Source organism: Echiichthys vipera (genome assembly GCF_963691815.1).
Source record: "Echiichthys vipera genome assembly, chromosome: 19".
Classification (NCBI taxonomy): domain Eukaryota; kingdom Metazoa; phylum Chordata; class Actinopteri; order Perciformes; family Trachinidae; genus Echiichthys; species Echiichthys vipera.
Window position 1 is genome coordinate 10941191 of NC_139844.1, and position 27506 is coordinate 10968696.

Consider the following 27506-nt stretch of genomic DNA (forward strand, 5'->3'; position numbering starts at 1 on the left):
AAGCTTTCTATTTCAACTTTAAAGAACTTCGCGCTCTAACAGAGGGGCTATTTAGGGGACCAGCTCTTCCTCTCAACAGCAGTGGAGTGTGCAGTGTCTAGTTTAATTACAACAGAGCAAGTGGTCGATGTCATGCATGGGTGGAGGCCACTACCTCTGTCTCACCCCTCAGACCCTGATAGAACATTAATTAGGTGATAAGATGTGATCACTGGCTGGCTCATTGGTTAGCACTGTCCCCTCACAGCACGAAGGTGTGTGTGGAGATCATGCTGTATGTCTCTCCCTGAGTCTGTGTGCAGTCAAGTATTTTGGTAATTACATCAACTTCTGAGGATTATGCACCTCGCTATTTATGTGCAAAGTCTAGTCCAGTCACACAATTATTTTTTGTATTGCCCGATATCACAAATCACACATTTGGCTCAAGGGGCTATACAATCTGTACAGCATACTAAACTCTCTGTCCTTTTCCAATGCCAACATTAAGTGCCAACGCAGGAAGTAGTGTACCCTATATGCAGCAAACCAGAAGTGAATAGAGTGGAAGTTAGGGTAGGGGATGGGCATTCATGTCCAGCTTAAGTTTTCTCCCAGAGAGTTTAAACTTTAAAGAATTTTTCTTTGATGTTAATGTTAATCCATACAGAATATACCCTTTATCTAACACAATGCATGCTGGGATAGCTTCAAGGGTCAAATTGATCAAAGAATGGAGCCTATCCTCTGCAGAGATGCAGAAAGGGTAAGAGGTCTCTTTAAAAAGAATGAGCAGCTGGACAAAATTTTATAACAATTATAAGAATTTAACAACTTTAATGTAATAATGAAAATACCCTGCCCTTTTTGCCACTGCTACAGGATAACAGAAAAGTAATTAAATGTATAGCTTAGTCACAAAACCCTACAGCAAACTGAAAACGTATATTTTGCAGTCAGGAATAAAAATCTTACGCAGAAAGTAAAAAAAAGTGAACCTGCACCAACAACAGAAGCTCCCTTAGAACTTACCTATGGTACCACTATCATATTATATGAACTCCAAACTGATTTAAAGAAGAATAGCAATGATTGTTTCACTCTCAGAAGGGGCTGGACATTAATAATCAAAATCTGATGTTCTTGATTCTAAATGTAATGTTTCTTTACTGTAAAGTGTTTCCAAATGAAGCAATTACATGTACAAATAGAAATGTTGCCCTATTCACATGAACTGATTAGATAATAGAAATTCAATTATGATATGATTCCTTAGTTACAGTCATTTGTGTAGGTGTAAATGGCAAATGTTCATGTTCTCAGTTTTGTCTAATGATCAATACTATTATGTTTGAGTTGTTTTAATGTCATCACTTAAACGTAACTCCATTACCGGCATTTTGTCTCCTATTTATTGACCACCAATTTCATTAACAAAACCTGCAGTCTGAGATATCAAACAGCATACTGTTGTCTGCAGTGGAGACGGACGGTTGCTGTTTCTATTAGGTTAAGAGCTAATTGCTTATCAGGAGACACTGACCTCATTAAAGTTGGCCACATCCTCACAGTTCTCTGCCACACGGCTGTAGAAGGACAGACCTGGAAGGTGAGGAGACATTTAAGAAGTTAGAAACAGATAAATGGTTCAATGGCATTTCAGTTTGACACACCACACACAGCCTGAGCAATATGTACAGCACAAGCAAAGGTCAATCTTTGTGTTCATCTGCTTGCACTTATGAGACTTAGTCAGGAAGGTTGTCACTCACAGTGTAATATATCAATTAATCTAAAAATATTGCAGAAACTGTGCTTTACTTGAGTATTTTTATTTCATTCGACTTCTCTACCTTATTGAGTACTTCTGAATTTTGACTAAAGTAGGATGTCTGTCTCTTCTTTTCTAAAAACAAAAACAGGATTATTACTTGTTACAGAGTATTTCTACATTGTAGTTTAAGCATCTTTGCTAAAGTCAAGGGTTAATTTGGTAAGAGATATATATCAACATTACTGTCTAAAATCTGTTTACATTTGTCACATTAAAGACCAGAGAAAAGACAAATGAATGCCTTAAGCACCTGATAAACACATAAAGGAGACAGGCTGCGTGGAGCCACAGGAGACAGAAAAGAAATGCAGACAATTGAATGGCCTCATTATGCGACAGAATAAAAACAAACAGAGAAAAAAAGACTTCGGCGTGAAAGAAGTAACAGCAAAGAAGTGATTTTTTTCCCCAAGGTTATATCATATCCAGAATTAAATTATCATGAAAACAGTAATATCTTGGTGCAGTGTGTATTCAAGGTTATACACAGCACATAGATCCATTCACTGTACAGTAACCTGACTCGATCATGCATGCTGCAGCCTGTGTTCACCTGGTTGCTTTGTGATGCTCATGAATGGTGCCCCGGCTGCTGAATGTATTCTGCTTTGTTGCAGTAGTTTGCTTTGTGTATCTGAGGCTTTGCGTGGGTGTTGATATTTGTTTGGGTGCATGTGGACAGTTGATGTGTACTGACACACACACACACACACACACACACACACACACACACACACACACACACACACACAGGGACCCACATAGTTAATTACAAGCCCTGTTGGTTTGGCTGTTATATATATTTAAATAGAAATAAATAAAATCCTGCCTAGCTCTGATGCATAATCATTATTATTGAAAAAAAGGATCTTTTCACACATTCAGGGAGCAAACAACCGCTGAGTTTAGAGGCATTGCTGCCAGTGTTTTCATCTAACTGAGACGTGGGTTTGGAAAAGTAGATGATGTGAAGCTTATGTAAGGTGCTCCACACCAAACTATAACAACATTCTGCTAATCAGGTTGTCTGAAACAGAGTGGCACTGAAAGAACCGACCTGTGGTGGAAGATAAAGTACATTTTCATTTCAAGCAGACAGACGGAGATGAAAAGAGTAGAAGAGAGAGAGAAGGACGTTAAATACTGATCCAAGACTCAAGCTAACACAAATGAAGGCTGCACAGCACAAAGGTGCGTTATAGCTTTCCTTCAGCTTGAGCTGGATCCATAGGAGGAGAAGGAAGAGAAACACTGAATGTAGAATAGAAAAGTGGAAAGATCTTTGTTAATCTGCTTGTTGTTGTTTGGGATATAATCAGTCTCCCTTTATGCCTCCAAGCTTCTCATCTCTTTTGTTCCTTACTGAGACTTAATTCTGTCTTGTTTTTTACCAATTCACAACATGGACAAGAAAGAAGGTGTAATACTAAATTGGATTCAACTCAAACTAAACACACAGTAAATGTCTGCTCCAGCAGAGGCGTAAGGAAAGGCGTTTTCAGGGTGCTACAGGGAAGAAAAGGAATTTAAATGATGTGTGTGTGTAGGACACAGTAGATTGCGCTAAGCTATGTTGGTTCCAGTATAGAAAATATTAAAGATTTAGAGTAAAGATGACAAACTGTCCAAGCAGCAGTGCAGATATCGAGTTATTTGACAAACGGTAGACGAGACAGAAGAAAAGAGTTGGGCTGAAAGAAGCAAGCTGTAGTGGAATATCCTTAGAGCGGAAATAATTCTTTAATTTCTAGGTTAACGCTGATGTACTGTGTGTGTGTGTGTGTGTGTGTGTGTTCCTGTGTGTGTGTGTGTGTGTGTGTGTGTGTGTGTGTGTGTGTGTGTGTGTGGGTGTCAAGAGCTGGAGTGTCATTTTTTGATAAAGCCAAGAGCTGCAGATAACAACAAGGATTCATCAAAGACTTGTCACAAAATCAATTAAGTTTTGATGCCTTCCCTTTGAAGAAGACTCCATTGCCTGTGGTAGCAGATAATTATGAACTAGTTTTAGCCTCGCTGGACAGGAAATGCTAGTCTTCTTTATTGTTTTGTTTTTTTAATGCAATCAATTCACTGATTTAGAGCTTTAATTTTCTCAAAATGTTGAAGACGTTTGATTCTGGATAATGTGTATTTGGTTTTCTTTGTAGTGACAGACGGATTTTTATTATTTTGAGATAATAGCCATCGCCTACGCTCACAAGGCCGATTAACAAAACATGTCTGCGGTGTTGGAGGAATTTTGGATATTTGTAATTCATAATCATAGTTTTGTCAGGTCGGATGCAGTTCAGTGTCTCCTCTATTTAACCTTATCATATGACTAGTGCATAGCTTGTTTGTGCTAAATGGATAACGTAAATAACGGCCTCATGACGGTATAATGGCATATCTGTGCTTCTGTACATCCTGTTTCTTGCAGATAACTCATGACTGTTTTTATGGCCTATGTAGAGCCTGTTTTGGAGACCTTGTGATGAGAGAAGTTCAGAATGTTCAGAATTGGAATTTCTGAGGCATGTTTTGTTTGGTCTAAAGACGTCACCCAACCAAGGCTTAGCTCCTTCTATCTATTCCTCTAAAAGGCTGAGCACCAGTGGGCTCGGGGTCATTTTTGCTAAACTCTGAGCTTTGTGAGGAAGCAGGGGTGAACGTCTTTTTGTCTGTAGAGGAAAATACTTTGTCAAAAAAAAGCTGATCCTGTTTGTTGATCTTTATTGAAGAAATCCATTTCCACAACAGCGGTCACATCTGCAGGCAGTCTTTTCAGGGTTGCTGCTGTAAAATGAAGTAAGCGCTTCCTCATGCCTCTAGGCCATGTTCATTTGGCCATTCTACAGGCAAAAACCCTTTTACAGTGTAGGCATCCCCAGCTCCACTCCAGACGAGTAAAACATTTATGAGTTTTGTCATTTGGATGGTTAAGGGACAGTACGTAAGTGCATATCAGACACACTGTTGTCTTAGTATCAGCATCGGCCATTGAAAAACCCATATGAGCCTGCACTTCTCTGACAAGCCTCTCTTTGGGACATGTATGGTTTGGTATGCTCAGGTGGTGGGGGAGAAGCTTCCTGACCTCTTCTTCTCCAGACAGGAAGTTGTTTGCGCTGAAGGCACTCAGGAAATGTTACTGACAGTCTGCAGGGAAAAGAATGACTTTAAAACCCACAGCAACCAAAGAGACTCTGGATTCAAGACTGAAATACTGTGAGCAGGGTCCTCTGTCCACTGGACAAATGGCTGATGAATATTCAAATTTCATCCGCCAGTTCATAGACTACCATTTTTTGTTGTTCTTTGGCTGGTGAGTGGAGCAAATCTATCAGTCACTTGCATATTTTACCATCCTTAGGCTAGAATTTTTGTACACAAATGTGAGTAGAGTAATTGCCACACAACATGTATCAACTTTGGAATGGGGGCAGTAATAAAATTAAGAGTATTATGTCTTCAATAAATGATCAATTTAAATGCAATTGATGGAAGAAATAGAGAAAAGAGATGGGGGGCAGGGGAAGATCTTCTTTATATTAAACTAATCGGTAGGCGCCGTGGTGATTCAGTGTACGATGGGTTTGATCCCAGCTCGTGTCCTGCTCTCAATCGCCCACATTTCCTGAGATTCTCTGCTCTCTCAAAATGTATAACACACTTTACATCTGACCACTCAGATGAAGTGATTTCATTCCTTTTTTTACTTAAATCATCCACCACAAGTTTTACCTGGCTCTTTCTAAATAAAGATGCCATGCCTTAGAATATGATGTAACGTAGTCAGACAAACAATAAAACAAAGAGCCCCTACCTCACAGACATGTAAATACTTGGACAATGGCTGTAGATAATAAGCAAAACAATTCAATGAGGTATGGAACATGTTTGTGTCAGAGTTGAGAAGAGGGCCAGAATACCGAAAGAGAGACAGTGAGACATAGGAATACAGTACAAAGAAGTCAATTTGTGTTTATGAGATGAAGTAATAGACGTAATTTTTTTAATATATTTTCCCCAACAATTTCAACACCCCTATAGTGGCCCATACCATCTTAACCTTGTACTGTTTGAATCACTTTCACTGCTCTGTTGCCGTTTTCAGCAAAAAGGCTCTTAACTCACTGCACTTAAAGGTTGAATATGTAGAATCTTCATTAAAAGCTATATTTAAAAAATAAAAATAAACCCACGGGGCATTTTGAGGGGTACAGAATGAAAGAATTGCTTTTCAATAAAGAAATATATTTAGATTGAATTAATATTTACATTTTTTTATTACGGGTTTGTCAATGACTTTCTGTTATGTTCTGTTAACATTGTACCAGCCGATAGTGGCTGGCATTGCGGGTTGCCAGGTTTGTCTGTTGTTCGGTGCAGCTACTGTAGGCTGGCACTGGTGAAATGGAGTTTACCAATCCTGCAGCTGCTTATTTGTCCCAGGAGCTAAATGATCGGAGACGGGCAAAAACCAGAGTCAATATAGGCCAAGCATTCACTCCATGGACTGAGATGAAGGAGTTCAACGGCATTAAAACGCCCAAATGGCTACGTTTCTCCTTGATTGGTAAGCCATCTTTCATGTTTACTTAGCTGCAACGGCTAACGCTGATGGCTAACGCTAACGGCTAACAGTAACTGTCAGTCAAACTCCTCTGCAATACTTGTTTTTATGGTGCGATTTGCCGGAGGGGATGGGTTCAAACAGACTAGTCTAGTCTAGTCTCCTGTAGGCTACTGGGCCGGGTCTGACCAACCTGGCAACCCGACTGATGGAATTATGTTTTGTTGAATGCGACTACGATCTTGACACACTAGACTTGCGTGAAAACGGGCGCAGATCTGAGCGCAGAATTGGTCGTATGACAGGACCCACGTGTGATTTATGAAACATTCGTATCTGACCAATCTCAGCGTACGAATGAGTGGGCCTTAAATAGATAGATAGCTAAATGCGCCGGCTGAATTCGATCGTCATTAATATGTTACGCCCTTAAATATTCCTGTATCGGAGGCCTCTGCCACTGAGGTCAAACATGCAGAGGAGAAACGCTGGTAAGAAACAAATCTTTTCCGACAGAGATCGGCATCCTGACATCCGAGATGGAGCAAAATAAAGATGTGCTTTTTGTCAGTCTTAAGAGTGGAATAAAAGGGGCCCATAAAAACGCTGTATGGAAAAGAATAACGGAGGCAGTCAACCCGAAGCAGCGCTCCACTATGACCCGTGTGCGTGTGTGCGCACTGCTGAACCTGCGCTCCTGCTCTGTAGTGGGGTTTGCCAGCGGGGTTATTAGGTATACCGTTAGAGGATAACCTTTGTCACCTAGAAGAACCATACCAAAATGTTAATCATCTGATACCTTGTTTGATTTAATGCAATTTATCGAGGTTGGCCACTAACCGAGGAGATGACTTTGGCTCTGCAGTGCGCTTTCCTTTTCATTCATTCATCTTCAACCGCTTGTTGGTTGCAGGGGGGGTTGGAGCCGAGCTGTTCTGAAATATAAAAGAATCGTGTGTGCCCCCCCCCCCCTCGCCACCTGGCCACCACGTTTAAAAGCGATAGCTTGGCATCACAAATCACTTGTACATTTATCGAGTGGTAGTTTTGGCGATTGATGAATGCGTAATCATTCATGGAGTACAATCAATCGTTCCAACCACAATTTTTATTTTTTTTATCCGTTTTAAGAATCCGTTTTGATCTGTTCCTAATATGTGACTGCTTATGCTTAATGACAGCTGAGGTTTGTTCATTATTTTCAGACAGATTTTTCTGTGCAGCACCGCAAATGCACAGGCTTAAATTTGCGTACACGATCTCAGACCAGACGTGAGATTTGATCGTAGCTCCCGCTCACGTCCAAATTGATGAATGCCAAAGTCTGCCAGTAAATGGTCGTACGCACGTTTTTCTGCCGTACGTTCGTTTGATAAATGAGGGCCTAGGTGTTCTGCTCATTCTCCATTCAGCCTTTAATGTTAACTGCACGGCAAGTCCGAGGTCAATTTACTATGGACCTTTTTCAAAGATGTAAACATGAACATTCCAAAACAGTCCTAGTTTATTTCCTGTTGCAGTGTTTGTGAATGCCATCAGCAGACATGAATTTACCAAGGAAATAAGGTTGCTACCTAGCAACAAGAAGTTAACTTCCTGTCAGTTGATTTCATTCATATTCACTGCAACAGGAATCAACTTGTGCTATGTCCCAAATTGCACACTTCCACCCTTACACTGGCTTTTTTGAGGGTGAGAGCGCGTTAACGCCGGAAGTCATCCGGTTGCGCACTCAAAAACAGCCAAATCCTTGAGTGTGGATAAATGAACACTCAACACCCTCAATCGCCGCCATTTTTTCTACGTAGCGGAAGAGGCTGGACTTAATTCAAACTGGAAAATGGTGGAACAACAACGCAACCGAGCAGCAACAACTAGATTCACTTTATAAATGTAAAAAGAGGATCACACGTTTTATTGGGCCGTGTTGGGCTGAGTCAGGCGTTGTTAGAAAAGCATTTGGAAAAATAAACACAAGAAGAAATACGATCGTCATTTCCGTAAAGTGCAGGGCAGCAGTGTCTGATTTCAGACAGCACTCACTGGGGAAATTGAGTGTACTGATCGTGTCAGTACATTGGCACACAGTGCACAGATGCCAGTACACTCACTGCAGTGCGTGATTTGGGACCAGTCTGGGACACAGCACTGGAAACATTTAGAATGTTTATGTTTACAACTTTGAAAATGTCCACAGAAAAACTGAAGCTCATTCAAGAACTCTTTACCATAACCGTACCCAATCTAGCTAGAGAGTTATAACGTTGCAACTATAGACATACGCAGAGGCACTGACTGTGTTGCTGTGTTGTGTTAATACATCAACGTCGCCGCCATATTGGATGTGGAAAGTTTGCCTGTGACGTGAAAGCTGAGGGGTTTCTGAATAAAAGGCACTAACGTTTACATATAACTGATTTTAATTAATCGTTTTCAGCGGCATTTTTTAAGATGATGATTTAAATTAATTTAAGTACTAATAATGATAATCATTGAGACAAAAAGTCTGCGCATTAAATAAGTCACTGCAACTGGCATTAAGTCTACTTTTTAATTTTATTTTAGCAATGAAGTGATATACTCCACAAAAGAAAAGTATAGACCAGTATTTCAATGTATACAATAAAATTTCACTGTAAAAAAATGAATTATTATTATTATTATTATAAACTTGCATTAGGCTACAATTATAAATATGCTGAATATATTATGAGTCATACGTCCCTTTTGTTTGATCAATACAATATGAGGACTCAGTGCTTGAGACATTTTGACCAGTTAAACAAGTGAAGGGATTTCTGTTTCTTCATAAACATATGGGATGAGAAGTGTCTATGGTTACACCGACAGCAGTTAGCGAAGTTAGCAACTAGCTAGCTAGCTGGTGGACATTGTAGAACATTTGACTTTAGCAGCTAAAAAGACAGATATTTCCCTCGAGAGCTGGTAAATTAAGAGACCAAAAATAGAACTAAAAGGAGATTGATGTGAGTTGCCAGCCTGGTATCACCAAAAGGCGTGTGAATGACACGCTATTTCTCTCAAGTCATCTCACGTATGATTACAACGCATTTCATGATTTTTGCGTGTTATTTCACGCCATTTAGTCTCAATTGACTTGTATTGTGCAGAGATGGCGTTGTCATTTGACATACAAATGTCATTGAGGGAAAACCCACGTGTTCGTATTTCTCCGCTACCTTGCAGAGAAATACGAAGTGGTGGAGCTTTCTGTCAGAGGGTATTTTTTAAATCAATATTTCATGTGAAGGATGGCTGAAATGACGGGCGTTTAATGACACGCGAAAAGCTCACAATAGAAGTGTATGGGGAACTACGGACGTTAAATGACACGCGAAAAGTTGAATATGCGTAGACATGCACGCGAAAAGTCATGAAAGTCATGAAAAGTGGCGTGCTATTTATACGCCCTCCCATGAGACCACGTAGGACTTGCATTCACCAGATGGCCAGAAAACACGACTCCAAATAAATGAAAATGCTGCTCCATAACGACTGGATGTTAAGTAAATGGCTGTTTGTTTTGTTTTGTTTGCTAACATTCATGACATACAGTATGTCAGTGTTTCTGCTGCCCCCAAGTGGCCAAAATCAGATTCTGTGACCTGGATTGAAATGTCACCTTTATTAAATTATAAATCCTACTTTATGTGACACTTTATTACGATAGCTGCTGCCAAACGATAGTGCCACTTGAATATTTATGTAGTCTCATATTTCGATAGCTGTGTGATATTAGTGTTTGTGGAGGAGGAAAAAGACCAAATAAAAACCTGCGACTCTCTCTGTAACTAATATGTTATCTGAATAGGTTATATACAGTGGGGAGTTAACAGCAACATTTGTGACGTTATCTACTGTGGGGACTCCAATTATGTCAATAACTATTAAGTTAAAGTATGTTTAAAATGTTTACATTTACAATACAGCTCGAATTCCTATATGGAATACACCTGTTTAACTCAGCAGGTGTGGATCGACCTTTTTAATGGAATTCCACTGCTAGGCAACAGCCTTGGTCCTTCCTGTCAGCTGATGTCATTCACATACACTGCAACAGGAAATAAACTAGGACACATTTAGAATGTTTATGTTTACATCTTTAAAAAAGATAGTGCACCTATTTACAGACGTTGTATGGTAACTTCTGCTTGAGAAGATGCATCTGCTGCTTTTTCATTCAAAAATTAGTTCCGCATTTGTGTTAATGATTTGATTAGTACTGACTGAATAAGATACCTTCTGTAGGGCAGATATTGGGGTAAAAACGATACACACATACACGCACAGACACACATATTGCTGCTTTGGCTAATAACTTGCCATACAGATGTACTGCAGCTATTATGCTGACAGCTGGCCCATGAAGGGGGGAAGAGCAGGCGATCTATTCCTTGACTTAGATGTCACGGTTCATGTAATATCAAGACCCCGGTGAATTCACTGCAGACTGCAACAACAATGCTCAAAAGCCATCTCCTGTCCAGTGCACACCAACAGTCATGCACACACATGACCTCAGAGCACTGGAGAGAGGAAGAAGGGGTGGTGATGGTCTTCTAACATCCAACACACACACACACACACACACACACACACACACACACACACACACACACACACACACACACACACACACACCAATGCTGACGGCAGTAGTCTAACCAGAGATTAGCTGGGACTGGACACCTGTCATCTGTCAGAGAATGGACTGATCGCTGTCCAAGGTGCTTCTTTCCTGTCTCTCTTTTTCTCTCTCACATGCAAAAAACGTATGATGATGATGATGGTGATGATTCCATTGAACTCCCTCCAAATGTCCCGTTTCCTCTGAACAGCAGGAAAGACAGAGGTGTTGGGAGCCTGGAGCTATAAAACACCCAAAAGACAATTGGATTGGCAATAATCCTGAAGGCATAGAGGAGTCCCCCACCTCCAACATCCTCTCCAGTGATCAATGCCATCAGCTTAGTCAATTTTAACCTGCTGGTCCTGGGTTTATGAGCCAAAGTAAAAACACATGATAAATCACTGTCAGCAGGGTTGTACAGACACGTTTACACATTTTTTATTTTCTTCTTGTGGCTATTATGAATAACTCACATTTTAATAATTCACATTCAAGCTAAGATAAGTCCTGACAGCTGGAAAACAAAGACTGACATAATAGCTGTGATGTTACATGAACAACCAGTCGTGTATGAATGTGAACGTCCTATTTCAAATTAGAGAATACACTTGATATGAATATGAGGGAGCATCTATACCGAAGGCTTATATAACAACTGCAAAATGATAAAATAAATATCAATTAGGGGTTGGATTTTTTTCGTAAAATCCTTTGAAATCACAAAGGTTAATGATTTAGTTTAAGATTTACTGTACGGTCTTTTGTTTGAGGAATATTAGTTCCGTTTCCATCTTTGGTGAAAAAAAGCGCATTGACACATCCGAGCGCAGCGCGTCTCCGGGGACCACCGATCCCAGAATGGGTTTCCCCAACTTTTTCATGCACCTGGGACAGCTGATTATCTCCCATCAGGACGTTTAACCGAAATTAAATCAGGTCACACCTCACAGGCTGATTCAGTTTCAACAAATAGAGGCTACACCACAAAAAACGTCGCACCTACCTCTGAATGCAACTTTGGCGATCCTGTCACCTTTCCCCCGAAGGTGAGCGACCTTCTTCAGGTGAACCATTAGAGCCATCATTAGTCCACACTGGCCGGGAGAGTAATATCACTCCACACACACACAAAACTTGAACCGGTTTGGTGCAATCTGTGTTTAATGATCTTTAGGTAAGCCTCTCCTTGCGTTTGGATGCAAAAGTCGTTTTCCATACGGGCAGCATATAGAATAATGTATATTTTTTAACAAACAGAAACAAAATAGTGAATTAATTATATGCTCCAATTAACATTCCCTCTCGCTCCGTGCTCCGTGGCTGCTGGTTTGTCGCGCATCACCAGGCTGGCACTTGCTTTTACTCTGCTCGTCGTGCAGGAGGGGCGGGGGTTGTGCTTCAGCTTCAGCGTGAAGTCCAGCTCTGGGATTTGAGGGAAATTCACTGCTCCCTTTTTTTCAGGGTCTAAAAATATTCTATGAACCTAGTGTGTAAGATATATTATTTATCTTCATTGCATGCTCATATATTTTGCAGTAGGTATATTCACATAGGAAATTGTGCAATTGTCGTCTTCTTATAGAATAGGGATTCAAATGTTGTATTACTCACAGAGTTTGAATAACCTTTGTGTGCTTGTCCTGTCTCCTGTAATATTATTGTAACAATGGATAGACTTGTATTTATGCACAACAAGACTGAAACACACACACAGGACAAATAACTGAATTCATGCAATACCATAGCCCATGCACCTTGAAATGTAATTGATTATTGATTGCATGACCTTCTAATACCATTTTTTATATTGCACTTTATTGTTCTGTCTTAATTGTTCTTGTAATTGTCTTTTAAATTGTTTAATAATGTTCTTGTGTTTTTATGCCTCAGCAAATGGAACTCAATTTTCGCTACATTATTGTTTAACCCCTAAATGTAATGACAATAAAACTACTTGATTTGATACAGCAATATGGGTTTGAGTAGTCTTCTGACCACTCAAAGTGCTTTACAGTAACACATTCACACACACACATGGACAGCACTAGCTACCAAGCTCATCAGGATATTATCTAATTTTCATATAGGCTACGTACATTTTAGGGAGCAATTTAGGGTTCTGTATCTTGCCCAAGGACATTTCGACACGTGGGCACTTGGTGTCCTGGATCGAAACACTAGTCCTCCAATTAGTGGACGATCTGCTCTACGTCCTGAGCCCCAGCAGCCTGACATATGGTTTATCATGACCCTCAGATGGGTTTCTAAAACGTACTGTATTGTAGGATTAAATCTTATTCTTTAGGACAGATGCTGGGTAAAATACTGTACAGTTGCCAGGCAACTTCGTGCCCCCCTTATATGGGTAAATGAAAGTCAGGGGTCAGATAAGTTTTTCCAGTTGGTCCCTGTCCAATCTCAGAACCCATCATCTTTCAGTCTGCATCTGCATTCATATCTGTTCATAGACATTAGTCCCTCTCTGATGGTGGGGCAGTAGTCCTTCTTTCTGCTCCACAGAAACCACATGTTACCTGCTGGCTGCAATCCATCTGTTTCAAGAGAGACCAGCAGGTAGGCAGCTGTGCCAAGAGTTTCCAAAACAGTCCGGGTACCTGACGGGTACTGAGGGGATTCTCCAGGAGGAAAATGAAGAATAATTCACTGATGTAAAACGTAAAATGTAAAAGACCCTTCCAGAGCAATATTGCATGAGGATTTTTTTGGTGAGTGAAAGTATATAAAATGTTTGATAACACCTGGCCTATGGCAACATGTACATGTACGCAAAGCTGCAGGTAATACCAAATTTCACCTCAGCAGTAGGCCTGTAACAAGTAACAAACTACACTGTGCTGAGAGTTTATTCAGAAAAGACACTGTTAGGATTGCGTCACTGTGTCACTGTGGTTTCTATAAGCTTGCCCTCCCTTATTGCATGTGGACAAAATAATAGAAAGGAAAAGAAAAGTCTAACACAATACAGCTAAACACCACCACAAAATATACCCCCACCCCCCAAAAAATAAAATCATCATATAGTTGAATCAACACCTCTCTAAAACAGTTATAGCAAAAACTGAACATTATAACCTCCAGGAATATAGGATATTTTGCAGGACTGTTGTATTAGGCTGCATTACTTTTAGCTATCTACCAAATAAACTGGCAACTGAGAACATCTTAAGATCGTTAAAGACCAGTTTCCCCTCAGAGCTTGGTGTTTCTGTTTACTGCACCACCCTATTTTTAGTTGTTGCCAAAGACAGCTAATTAAAATGCCAGAAAATAAGGGAAAAACACAAAGACAATAGTGGAATGGAAGAGCTGGTTCAGTAATTCATCATCTCTGTATATGAGATACCCCAAAGGAGTAGCACCAACAGACGAGACGGACTGCATGTCTACAGTGAGAAAGAAGTATCATTTTGGCCACTAACAGCCTAGTGTAATGTTATTGATATACACAAATTACAAATTGGTGACAGAACTGGAACACATCGCTTCATTCATTCATATAAACCCTGCTGCACATGATACTGTCCAACTTGATACAGTATATCAGCAGAGAGAGCCCTATTTCATCACAAGCTTTTTGTCACCTCAGTCGGGGGAATTATGGCAGGAATGGACCTGACATAAATATCCTCAGGCATGTGTATAACAAGATGGGACACCTTCTATGTAGTGTACTGAGCTGGCTGAAGCGTGTGTGTGTGTGTGTGTGAGTGTGTGTGTGTGTGTGTGCATGCGTGCGTGCGTGTGTGTGCGTGTATGCGTGCGTGTGTGAATAAGTGACAGTGTCTGCACATTTACAGGTTTGTAGCAAGTGCTTGAAAGAGACAATCATCTGTTTAAATAAGATTTTTTTTTAAGTTTAAAAATGTATTCCGTTTATGCTGACTCATGCACTATTGCAAGATGCTGCAGTCATGTGTGTGTGTGTGTGTGTGTGTACCTGTGAGAGAGAGAGAGAGAGAGAGAGAGAGAGAGAGAGAGAGATAGAGAGAGAGCGGGAGAGGTGTTATGATTTTGACAGCAGGCAGAGACAACAAAAAAGACAAACTATTACTTTACTGGCCCCTGGGGCCGTGAAGATGACACATGTAATGCTTTTGTGGCAATGCTGGCTCCTTTTTGTTCCAGCAAGACACAGGCCTAGATAAAATAACATTACTGTGCAGTGAAAACCTGGTTACTATTTATGCCTGCAGTTCTGACCTCCTCAGATTCTGGCTTTAGAGCCATTCATGAATTCATTCATGAGTAAGAGATGGTTGAAATCTTTACCCAGGACAGAAAAGACTCGAGGCCAACGAGGGGAATGTTGGTCTTGGTTTGTTTTTTTTGTTTGTTTTTTAAATAATACACACATGGGTTGTTTTGAGGAGTACAGAATGAAAGTATTGCTTTTCTATAAAAAACATATTAAGTCTGAATTAATATTTTAATTTTTTTTTATGGGTTTGACAATGACTTTGTGTCACGTTCTGTTTACATTGTAAAGCCGGCTGGCATTGCGGGTTTCCATGGTTGTCTGTTGTTTGGCGCAGCTAACGTTACTGTAGGCGGGCACTGGGTGAAATGGAGTTTGCCAATCCTGCAGCCCTGTTATTTGTCCCAGCAGCTGAGTGACCGGAGACGGGCAAACACAAGATTCAAAATGGACTCTCCGTCGAGGTTCGTTCTCAACTTGATCCAATTGTACTCCGCTCTGGGAGCCGCCATCTTGTCAAACTTTAACTCTGCTTCATTTCCTCTTACCAAAAAAGGGCATTGATGTGACGTTTGGGGGAGGGAGATACATCCATCTGGCTGACGTTTACCTGACGTATACTGAATTAGCAACATTAGCTTCACCACCCGGGAGCTAGGCTAACACGTTTATGACTTAAACATCCAGACTAGAATGTTTTTTTGTACCAGGCCTTAAATTGGTTTAATTATGCTGTAAAAAAACGGCCTGTTTAACATGGGGGTCAATGAGAAACTGCTCTATTGTGCCAACTACTCCTGCTGGACACTTGGAGAACTGCAATTTGTGGCACTTCCTTATTGGATCAACCAGGAATTCGCTGTGGTGGGGGCTTAGAGTCAATCAAAGACTGTGGAGTCAATATAGGCCAAGTATTGACTCGATGGACTGAGATATCGGAGTTCAAAGGGCATTAAAACGCACGCCCAAATGGCTACGTTTTTCCTTGATTGGTCAGTTAACTTTCACCTAACTGTCAGTCAAACTCCTCTTCAATACTTGTTTTTAATGTGCGATTTGCCAGAGGGGATGGGTTCAAACAGGCTCAGACTCCGGTCTCCTGTAGACTACTGGGTCGGGTCTGACGAACATGGCAACCTGGGTGGTGGAATAATGTTTTGTTGTTGCGACTACGATCTTAAGACACTAGATGGCGGTTTCTGCTCATTCTCCATATTCTACCTTTAACTCAAGACAAGTGTCCTTTATCACTGGATGTTGCTTGATGAGCCTATACAGTCACAACGTTGAGAAGATAGATAGATAGATAGATAGATAGATAGATAGATAGATAGATAGATAGATAGATAGATAGATAGATAGATACTGAGTTAAAACAAACAACAAACAAATAAATTGAATAGGCCTGTACCATTACACAGTATCCCCAAAGCAATTTCAGTCAAAAGCAACTGGACTTCATCAGTTCATGTACATGTCTCTTGGATGAGAGGTGAAACATTTTCCAAGACAAATAACCAAGTCCAGTTGCTTTTGACTGAAATTGCTTTGGGGAGAACGATGATCTGGACAAATGAGAATATTCACAGGCTTATTACACAGTAGTTTTAACCACAGCATTTAACTTAGATTAAGCTTCAGCTCTACTGCTGCTACAGAAAACATCAGTTCTAATCAAGTATTAATTGCACACAGGCTGTAAAATATTTAAAAATGTGGCTTGTTGCTCCATCTAGTGGTTAAAGGACATTTTTGGAGTGTGGAGTGGAACAGTACACACACAGATTAGAACATTTGTTGGCCCACAGTCCTGTTCTCTCACCTGCTGAAGTGAAGGTGTCATGGATATACTTAATCCTAAAGATGTTCAGGTCCAGTTCAAGATGACTGCAGCAGGACAGGTGGAACTGACTGGTATAACCTACCTTAAAAAATAACATTCCTCTAGTTTAAAAAACACTTTAACACATTAAACTAAATCAGGAAGAGTAGGTGTGGCTTGTGCTCCAGAATAAAGGAGCACAAGGGGACAGCTTGTCTAAAACCTCAGATCTGAATTCTGGCACTAATCAGTCGCTTACACCCAGCAGTCTTTCTTTTTTTCTCTCCCTCCACCTGCTAGCAGACCTTCAGTTTTGGAAAACAGTGGTGTTTCCTGAAGAGGGAGACATTTGGTCAGCTTTATTCATTTATTTTATCCAAAAAACAAAGACACCCTGCAGCAGCAGCAGCAGCAGTCTATAGGTATGTTGAAAGATCTGAAAAGCATACAGTAGGCGATGGAATAACAATATGCATTTTATTAAATTACCATTATGAGAACCTAATAAGTATTAATATATAGACAGCACTTTGTTTCACAGTGTACATACATTTGTAAGCCCACTTCAGAGTGTAATCACTTCATCATCATCATAGTTGGTTTTATAAAGTTTTTGCTGACATAAAGAAGACGAGAGTTCACAGTGAAAAGCAGCAGTCCCATCGGAGGAGAGGAGGGGAGGGCTGGTGTGTCCCAGCCCTCTCTGCATCCAGCTGGTGCGTCGCTCCGCAGCAGTAACGTGCCACACTCACTATGGCTTTAGCCGCAAGCAGGACGCTCTTGGCGCTATTCGTTACGTTTTGCGCACCAAGATGCGGATGGACAGGTAAAACATTTGTTTCCTTTGTTCCTGAGCAGGTGCACGTTTTGCACTAATGTGTTTTTCGGTTTGGGACACTGTTGCTTTGTCCTTATGTGGTTTAATGAATCCACTTTGATTGACGAGACACTTTGACTTTCACCAGTTTATTGCGGTAGTATTTGCGCTTGATTAATATTTGCGTTATTGTGAAAGGAAAGAAAGAATGTGCGCGCATGCATATTCATGTCTGTGCACGCGATCTTTTGAACATTTTCCAAGTTGCTGCAGATGCCATTTTTCATGAAAACAAATTGTTTCATTGCACCCATTGATAAGTCAGTGAATTATTGAATTTAGAGTGCATAGCTCGATTAATAATTCGGAGTTGTGAAGTAGTTAGTGTGCAATTACAGTAAATATGGACTTTGACAGCTTTTTCACTGTTGTTAGGTCGGGGCTACTTTATGGGGGGAAAATATGATGCTGGCCTCTTGAGCAGCAGTCATGGAACAAGCCCTTACCTCACACAGTAGGCACATGCTGGAGGAGCTGTGATCAAATAGGCTTTTAGAAGATGATAAATATCAGGTTGCATCAGTTTGCTTTCTTCCAAGGGGCTTAATGCCAAATGGGTGACTAAACTGGCTGATGGTGATAAACGGTCTGCCTCTAAAGCTCAGGAAAATAGAAGTGGTGGGTTTTTTTCTGCCTGCCTCCTCTGGACAGTTGCTTTGCTGCATACTTGAACGACATATCAATAATCAGCTATTAGACAGGAATGGGTGAAATCCTGATCGCAAAATGATTCATAGAGATTCAAAATGTTTTTTTACCCACAATAACATGTCAGCATGGTGATGTATCAAATGGTTGTAGCATTTTGGACAGCCACAGAGACCACAGTAGATATATTTTTTCAAAGTTTCTTAAGTACTGTTTGTAAAATCAATTTTCAGGGAAAGACGCCTATGTCCTCCAACAGTCAAAATATCCAAAAGATCAGGAAGTGCCATGAAGCCTGATGAGTTTTGGAGGGCAGTTACAGCCAGGCTTTTCCGCTTTTTTATACTCAGTGCACTTAAATTGTCAGTTGAACTTATACTCTATATGCCTCCTTCTCTGTTAGCACTTAGTGCATGAGGTCATTGCTTTCTCTGAATATAGGCAGCTGCTATTTGTTGTGGTCGTTTCCCCCTGAGTCGTTTTCTTTTCCATCTTTTAGGGAAAGAGCACTTTTTCTGCATCACCCTGCTTCACATTCATCCACTTATACTTTCACACCTGGGAGCTACTTAACACAACCACAGCTCCCTGCAGCCAACCACAGAGCACCTCTGCTGGAGCAGTTTGGAGTTAAATGTCTTCCTCCTGGGCATTTTGATGGTAGTTGTTAAGGGAGAGGAGAGTGTTGCTCGTTTACTCTCTCCACTCACATGTCATCAGCTTGTCAGTCTAAAATTCTTCACAACAGTGGAGGAAATTGGGCACATGGGATTATCTGGACACCTAGGAGGGAGCAGCACAAATAGAGGGAACAGAAACATAGCGTATTTGGATAATAAATAATGTCAGCTTCTTCCATGCAGCCGCAATCCGTCAACTCCTGGAAAGTGTAGAGTAATTGGGACAGAGAGTGAGGGGAAAGAGGGAATCATGTCTTCGCAGGCCAGTGGAATTTAATTTCTCTGCTCCACTTGACATGCTGGAATTCTGCAGGAGCGACCCATGAAGAAAACGTCTTCAGAAATGTCATAACTTTGCATTGGGAAAATATGACAGGCACAGAGAGGCAGAGCCATTGCAGATCTAATATTTATAATATTTTCCACAGTACTGTGCATGTCTGATCACCTGAAATAGCTTGACCCAGTAGGCTACCCCCACTCAACCTGGCTGCCTGTCAAACCTGCCAGCGACGGCATGTCTTGTGTCATGATGTCATCTTGAGGCGCCATTCCAGTTGTTTAAACAAGTACCACCTGGGCCATGACATGAGCACACCTGTCACAGCACAGCAGATGTCAGCATACTAAGTGTGTTGCAGGAAGATATAGCATAAACTAACTGTGTTAGACGTCGGCCTTAATCAGTGAAGGATATTTGAATTTGAATTTGGGAAGTCTCTTGGTTTGAGCTTGTGACCACCAACATTGAAATGCAAAATATGTTTTTAGACTGTAATTGTACTGGCCAGCCTCTTTTGCCAAATGTCACATGTCATAAATGTCATATATGTATGCATGTAACCCTCCCAAGTTAAACAATTAATCACTACAGGTTTTTGCTTTAAATAAAATATGTGCTGCTCAGTCACATTTCCCTTTTAAATTAGGCTTAAGTCCCGTTGATAAAATGACAGCATCTACGTAGTCTGACAGTCTGATGATTGAGTGATGTATGTTGTCTAAGTCTGGTGTGTTGGCTTTATGACAAAATTTATTACTGGGGAGAGTTTACTGAAGGTCAGAGGAGTTGACAGAGGTGCTACCAAGAATTCTGTAGCCCCTGGCAACATTTGACCCCCCAGAACTAAGGCCTTTGCACATAAAGTCCAGATTTTCTTTAACGTTTCACGTACGTAAAAATAAATACAACCTCACATCCTGTCAATCACGTGTTTACACTCCAACTTTGAAACTCACTAAAGTTTTTGAGAACATGTTCGGTTTTCTGTGTTTTTATTGTCTTCAAAATGGCATCTGATAAGCTGATTTACTTCCTCTCTCAGCAAAAAGGATTTAAAGCAAATTTAAAGACAGAATGAATGTGACAGGTGAGTGCCTGGACAGCTTGGAATCTGGGATCGAGGGTACTTTTTGGCAAAACAAAGGATGTGAAGACAGCAGTTAATGTGCTCTAAACAATAGCACGCACAAAATCAATTCTGTTGCCAGCAGGCTTTAACATATATTAGAATACAACCACAAAATCATCTGCTTGATGACTACATTTTGTCTCGTATTGCAAATCCACAACGAAAAAAGAAGGACAAAACACATTGGACATGACGACACAAGAGGCGACTGCTCGTTCAAAACAACAGTGGTTACAGAGGTCAGTTTGGATGCATCAGTTTTTATCAGAACTGGAGAATTTTTTAACATTGAGAAAAGAGAATGGCACGGAAGGCTTTTCTTGATGGTAAAGATGTTTTCTCTCTTCTCCTGATTGACTTTGGTCTGACCTGATTGGCTCTTTCTCAGTCAGTTTCCCATAATGCTTTCTCAGGTGGTTCTTTGAAACAAACCATCTGACAAGGTTAAATGACAGTAGATGTAGTGAGTAACAATGTTTCCGGAAAAGATACAATGCTGTTGAATGTTTTTTGCAGTGATGTGAGCACCACAATATCAGTTCGATTTGACTTTACCTGGGTGGCATCAGAAATCTCAGACAGATATTTCAGAAAAAGTGGGAAATAAAACCAGAACTATCTGCATGCTTTAGCAGTGGAGAGTGGGTGGTTGATGGCTTTCATGGTCCAATCAAACTTAAAGGTTGAATATGTAGAATGAACAGAACACCATCTAGTGTCTCAAGATTGTAGTCGCAAACAACAAAACATAATTCCATCACTCGGGTTGCCATGTTTGTCAGACCCGGCCCAGTAGCCTACAGGAGACCGCCGTTAGCCATTACCGTTATTAGCCATTACAGCAAGTAACGTGAAAGTTTACAGGTCAAGGAGAAACATAGCCATTTCGGCGTGTGTTTTAATGCCGTTGAACTCCTTTATCTCAGTCCATCGAGTGAATGCTTGGCCTATATTGACTCTGGATTTTGCCCGTCTCCGGTCACTCAGCTGCTGGGACAAATAACGCCCCCTTCGTTTCACCCAGTGCCAGCCTACAGTAGCTGCGCCAAACAACAGACAACCCTGGAAGCCCGGGCGCTATTGGCTGGTACAATGTAAACAGAATGTGACAGAGAGTCCCTGTCAAACCCGTCAACATTTTATAAAATATTAATTTAGACTAAATGTAATTTTTATGGAAAAGTAATACTTTCATTCTGTAGCCCTCAAAACGCCCGTGGGTTTATTCTTTAAAAAAAATAAAGCTTTGAATAAAGATTCTGCATAATCAACCTATTTTTAACTTTGTTTTTTTTTCATCCAAAAGCGACTTACACTATCAGATATAAGATAAATATACACATAAAATCAGACTTTGTTGATAGGTAAATTCACGTTATCCTGCATACTTACAACCAACATCAACACCAAAAAACACTACTCTCTTTTTTTGTTTTATTCATGTCTGCTGAATGCGTGTTGTGCTCTAATAATATTTTCTTTTATATCTCAGTGGAAACTTTTACATCAGTTGCCTCTAGCACCTGAAGTCTGTGCATGTATTTGTTGTTGCCATGACAAAAGATTATGATTAATGTCTAGACACATACTGATTTTTATGCCTTCAGTCTTGTGTCTAAAGACCAACAGAATGAGCAGTCTTAGCTCTGCACTTGTTAACCACCCACCGCTCTACTCCACACACATCTTCATTGGTGATCCAGGTTATTCATGTTATCTGTGGGAGAGGACAGTTTCCCCGGGGTTAATGGCAAACTCATTACGGGTGAGCGGGGGGTCAGCGTCTGTGAGTTTGTGTGTGAGGTGAGAAGGTTCTCTTGTAAAAACAGAACACACTGCAGGTGCATGAGTGCAAGTATTTTCTAGATCAGTTTTACAGGAGTCCTTTGACCTCAGGGCTTCCCTGCACATGCTTCTAGCACCAAACTACACATGCACATACACGTGTGTCTGTCGGCCTCATTCTCTATTTAACTCACACACATTTTTTTATCCCAAAAAGACAGTGACATAGTAACCCTTAGGCCCTGCCCTCATTCTTCACATACTTAATACTTTCCACTGTCTAACTCAATCCCACTCTAACTGTCTGTCCGTCTTTTAAATGGTATATTATTGCCCTGGTTTCTCATGACAACGCTCTGAAACCAAGCCCCCCTCCTTAAGATTAAGATGGTGCAACTACTCTACTGCTTAAGTGCTTCCCAAACTGTTTATTCTTGGATGGTAACCATGCATCTGCTGTACTTGAAGCAGGCTTGGCTTAATCAGAAATATCTGGTCTGCCTTTGGATCAAAAATTTCCAAAGAGGCCAAATCACAGAATGATGTCTGGACAGAGGAGCAGATCCCTTCCTACGTGATACACAGCCTTATTGGAAACAGGGTGGGAGTGATTGAAGTGTGTCCAGACTTGTGTCAATGGAGTCTGCCATGAACAGCTGATAAAATTCACTCTGCTGTAACCCTGCATTAATAAGGGTATAATGAGGAGAGGTTGTTTTTGGAAAACACTCACACTCCTTCACGTACCTAGCACATTGCATGCAAGTCTGCATTTGAAGGTCCACAGTTTGCAAAAAAAGCAAAGAGATGGTCTTTAAGCACATACTAAAACTCAGAGTTAAGCGGATAGGACATTGTAGACCAAGAGCTGAGACCATCTTACACTGCGACACACAAGAAATGGTTGTGGCTGACAATTCTTAATACGATTCAAAATGCTGCAGCAAGGCTACTCACTAGGACAAACAGACGATCTCACATTTCCCTCTTACTCAAAAGTCTTCACTGGCTCCCTGTTGCATACAGGATTCTGACTCTTACTTACAGAGCACTGCACGATCAGGCTCCTGCATATGTGACTGAGCTACTTCATCCATATACTTCAGCTCGCTCTCTCAGATCCAATATGTTAAATTTACTGTCTGTCCCATGCACCCACCTTAAGACCCAGGATGATCTAGATATTGAATCCGTAGCACCTAAACTATGGAATGCTCTGCCTGCGGTCTGCGGCGTCGGTGGATTCTTTTAAACATCAGATAAAGACATACCTGTTTAGACAGGTATTTAGTTGACCTGTGTGCACCAGGTAAACTAGACGTCTAGGTCTTAATTGTGTTTTCTCTGTATGTTGTTTTATGCCCTTGTAAAGCACGTTGTGACTTTTGCCTGTGAAAAGCGCTTTATAAATCAACATTACTTACTTACTTAGTTCTAAATGTGAAAAATTAAAGTGCAGATCCAGCTAGGTGCACACCTGCAGACAACAAGAATTCTAAGTGATGAGGTGAGAAAATGATGAAGTGATGAAGTGATGAAGTGACGATGCTTAACCAAAATGGCTGCTGTAAACCTTTGGCAAGCACAGGCAGTCATAAGGACCAGCTGTTTATGATGTGGACAGACAATACTGACAAGTATATGTGACAGCGATGAATGACCAGCTTATTCATAAACCTGCACTACTTTTGTCCAAGCAGATCCACTCCATTTAGCTGATGCTTGAATGGTTTTGAATCTTGAAATTGGTCCCATATTGTAAAAAAAAAAAAAGATTTCCATGTCTTTTTCATTATAAAACAGGTTGAGATGCATGCAGCCTGTACTTCTGTATGGTTGTGATGTCATAATTATACTATATACCGTATAAGTAGAAAGTGTAGTGCAGTGCAGTGACTCAAAGAATGCCGATGCCGAAGATTCGGAAACGCTGACTTTTTGAGATTTTTTGAGAGGGAGGCTTAAAGAGACAGGCGCTAAAACCTAACATTTCAGACAGAGGGTGAATACAAGGATGAACCTGATAAATAAGCATTACACAGGACCTTTAAAGCTGCGATAATCACTGGTTTAATATTAACAAGGGATTCAATGGCACAGAGAATTATCCCCAGACTTGGCTGTTCCCCTCAGCTCTTTGGAGAGTTTGAGCATCTTTCAGTTCATCATTTTGGTCCACAACTTTACTTTTTTGGTACACCCTATCCAGGAGCGGCAGCAGCAACAGTCGACGGCTGTTTCAAGCAAAAAAAGACTGTTAAATCAACCGTACTCTACAGAAGCCCTAAAGGGTCATATGTATATATATTTTATTTCCTCAGTTTCCCCATGATAACACGATCATTTTCCTCCGTTTATACAAGATAATTAATTTGAGAGATAATTAATAAAATATGTGCCTGAGATGTCCATCACACACGACATGTCATGCCTTGTAGCTGGTCAGTTAATGAGGACATCAGGCTCACTTAGGTTACACCTCCAATAAAGCTGAAGCCTTACTAGCATGTCAGGCCTTGATTGAAGAGATGCTCCTCTGACATTGCTACACTGAATGATGTTTCCTGCAATGATTTAGTAGACTAGACTATTGTTTTGTTTCCTCTCAAATGAATTATCTTCTTATCACGGGAAAACAGGAAATCAAATGTATATATGTATGACCCTTTAGGACTTCCGTAGTACACTGCTTGTCCAGCACAAAAGACCGCACAGTTAGCCTCTTGTAGTGCAACATCATTTCAACACAAAAGAGCCAGATATTTCCCTCAGGAGTTGGTGGAGAACAAAAACAGAGCTTTCCGAGACTGGACTCCAAATATATGCTAATTACTTCGTATTTGCTGTATGTGTTAATAGGCAACTGTTCACTATAAATGAAACACTATACACAAGCAGAGCAGTAAAATCTGGCTTGTACTGGCTGATTGGCATCATATATGCTTAAGTATCATTGGCTCATTCACAGCTGTGTGGCTAGTAAGATCCAATCACAGCCCCTGTATGATATTTATTAGTGTTATTAATTAGTTCTCCCGGAAGATTCCTCATAGAGTATCGAACTATATAACCATCTGTTATAAATAATCAATTGTTTGACTTTGAAGAGAGCCAAACAATGAAATGCACATACATTGATCATGGGTTCTATGTAGGCTATAGTTTATTGGGTCAGGGCTGTAAACAAGTATTATTAAGCACTTCTCAGCTGAGGTTTCAGCATCCATGCAGGCTCTCAAGCATGAGGCCATTATTTTGCACATGAATCAAGCAAACTATTGTGAATATCTCAAGTGGTTGTTTATTATTTTTCGTGTCTCCTCTGGGGCCTTTCAGCAGCTTTCATCTTTTATACAAGCTGAATTTATAACTGTATTGTGTTAAAGTCACACTCAGTGCTTTACTTTATTATCTGGGTGGGCGTACACTGTTGGCCTGTCAGTCAAAGCTGTCCAAAAGAGTCAGTCGCTGTCCAAAACATAACGGTGGTCACTATTTTATTTGTTTAATTTTGAGTGAATCAAGCCAAGAGACTGAAGATTGCTTGTTATCTGGAGCCTTTAGCCCTCCAAGCAAATCCTCATTTGTTTATTTAACCATCAAACTAGTTTGTGTTTTTCAGAGCACGCATTACACGTAAGTTTATTCTTCATCAGAATCAGAGTTACTTTAAATGCCAAGTATAATAAATCCAAAGGAAATTGTACTGGTGGCTGAAGAATAGATTTATTAACAACTTACAGAGCTACATACTGCGGCAATGTTTAGGGGCAAAAAGTCTTTACGATAAGGGACAAAGACAGAGAAAAACGTTGAAATAAACTTTATACAGGCACAATTTATCCTGACGTCATTTGTTTTGCAGCAGAGAAGCCCCTGCGGTCACACAATGGGAAACAGACATCTGTGGATAAGGGCCTGAGGGAGAGCTGGGAGCCTTCAATTCATCTGGATGGAAGGCCTGTGGACCGCTTCGTCATCAGCTCCAACAAACCCACGAGGTCTCACCGCTTCACTAAAGTGGGAAAGGACAGTCCATCTCATCTACTGGAGGATGTAGGTAAGGCAGAAACATAGATTAATATGTTAAAAAGAGAGGGTGAGAGCAAGAAAACGATCAAATGAATTTCTGACAATGTTTGAGGGTGACTTGAACAAAACATTAGTGGAAGATAATGAGTATGTTTTCGAGGGACCTGCTAGACAAAACAAAGTCATTAAGAGGAAAATAAATGGACGGAGAGCAAGAAAAAGAAGTTTGGCTTAAACTGCGGTGTTCTGCACTTTCTCAAGACCAAGAGTGCCAAAAATGAGGAGGGAGATGAGCAAAAGCTGTGTACAGAGCAGAGACGCCAGGAGGTGTGGTGTAAGTACACATGTGTGACCGCATGTGATTGATTTTTATCACAGGATTAGTTCATCATTGGAAGAGCTGTAATCCAAGTTTGCCAGACAGAAAGAAAGAGCACTGTGGGGTGGTACTGTACAACCGAACGATCATCATTACAGCTCAGCAGACGGCGGTTATTTTAGGCTTTAGAAGGACATTATTTTTAGGTTTTAAGTGGTGTCTTAATTTCTAACCCCGCCTTGTAAAATACAAGACGTGTCTTCATGTTTCTATACAGTTTGCAGTGTTGACACAGTCTAGCCTGCTTTTGTCATTATTCCATTTTCCTCTGTCCTTGGCCTCTTAGAGTTATACTTCATCAGCGGCTCAGAGTCTGCAGCCAACCCTTCTTTTCCACATCTAAACCCAGTGCAGCTCCTTTAACCCAATCCCCTGTGTTGTGGTCACTTGACGTGTGTGTGTGTGTGTGCGTGTGTGCAACATATATGTGTTTTGTGGTGATTGTGGTAGAGGACAGGGTGGTGCCAAGTGTTGAATCATGCATTGTCTTGTATGTGTCATTGCGTTTAAATATGTATCTATAGAGTGTGTGTGTGTGTGTGTGTGTGTGTGTGTGTGTGTGTGTGTGTGTGTGTGTGTGTGTGTGTGTGTGTGTGTGTGTGTGTGTGTGTGTGTGTGTGTGTGTGTGTGTGTGTG

At 40.7% G+C, this 27506-nt stretch overlaps 2 protein-coding genes across 5 annotated transcripts in view; one reads left to right on the top strand and one right to left on the bottom strand.

Annotated features, from left to right (window-relative positions):
* otofa (otoferlin a) overlaps positions 1-12101 on the bottom strand; it is a gene marked incomplete at both ends in the record, with an annotated part of 81025 nt that extends 68924 nt beyond the window's left edge. For both annotated transcript variants that reach the window (XM_083934413.1, XM_083934412.1), the window contains 2 exons: positions 1523-1581; positions 12023-12101. In XM_083934413.1, coding sequence (XP_083790539.1) covers positions 1523-1581; positions 12023-12101 — 138 coding nt within the window. The remainder of the gene's footprint in view (positions 1-1522; positions 1582-12022) is intronic.
* A 5678-nt stretch (positions 12102-17779) lies between these two features.
* Positions 17780-27506, top strand: part of fndc1 (fibronectin type III domain containing 1) — a 40540-nt gene continuing 30813 nt past the window's right edge. For all 3 annotated transcript variants that reach the window (XM_083934363.1, XM_083934364.1, XM_083934365.1), the window contains exons 1-2: positions 17780-17883; positions 26325-26519. In XM_083934363.1, coding sequence (XP_083790489.1) covers positions 17811-17883; positions 26325-26519 — 268 coding nt within the window. In that variant the 5' untranslated portion in view covers positions 17780-17810. The remainder of the gene's footprint in view (positions 17884-26324; positions 26520-27506) is intronic.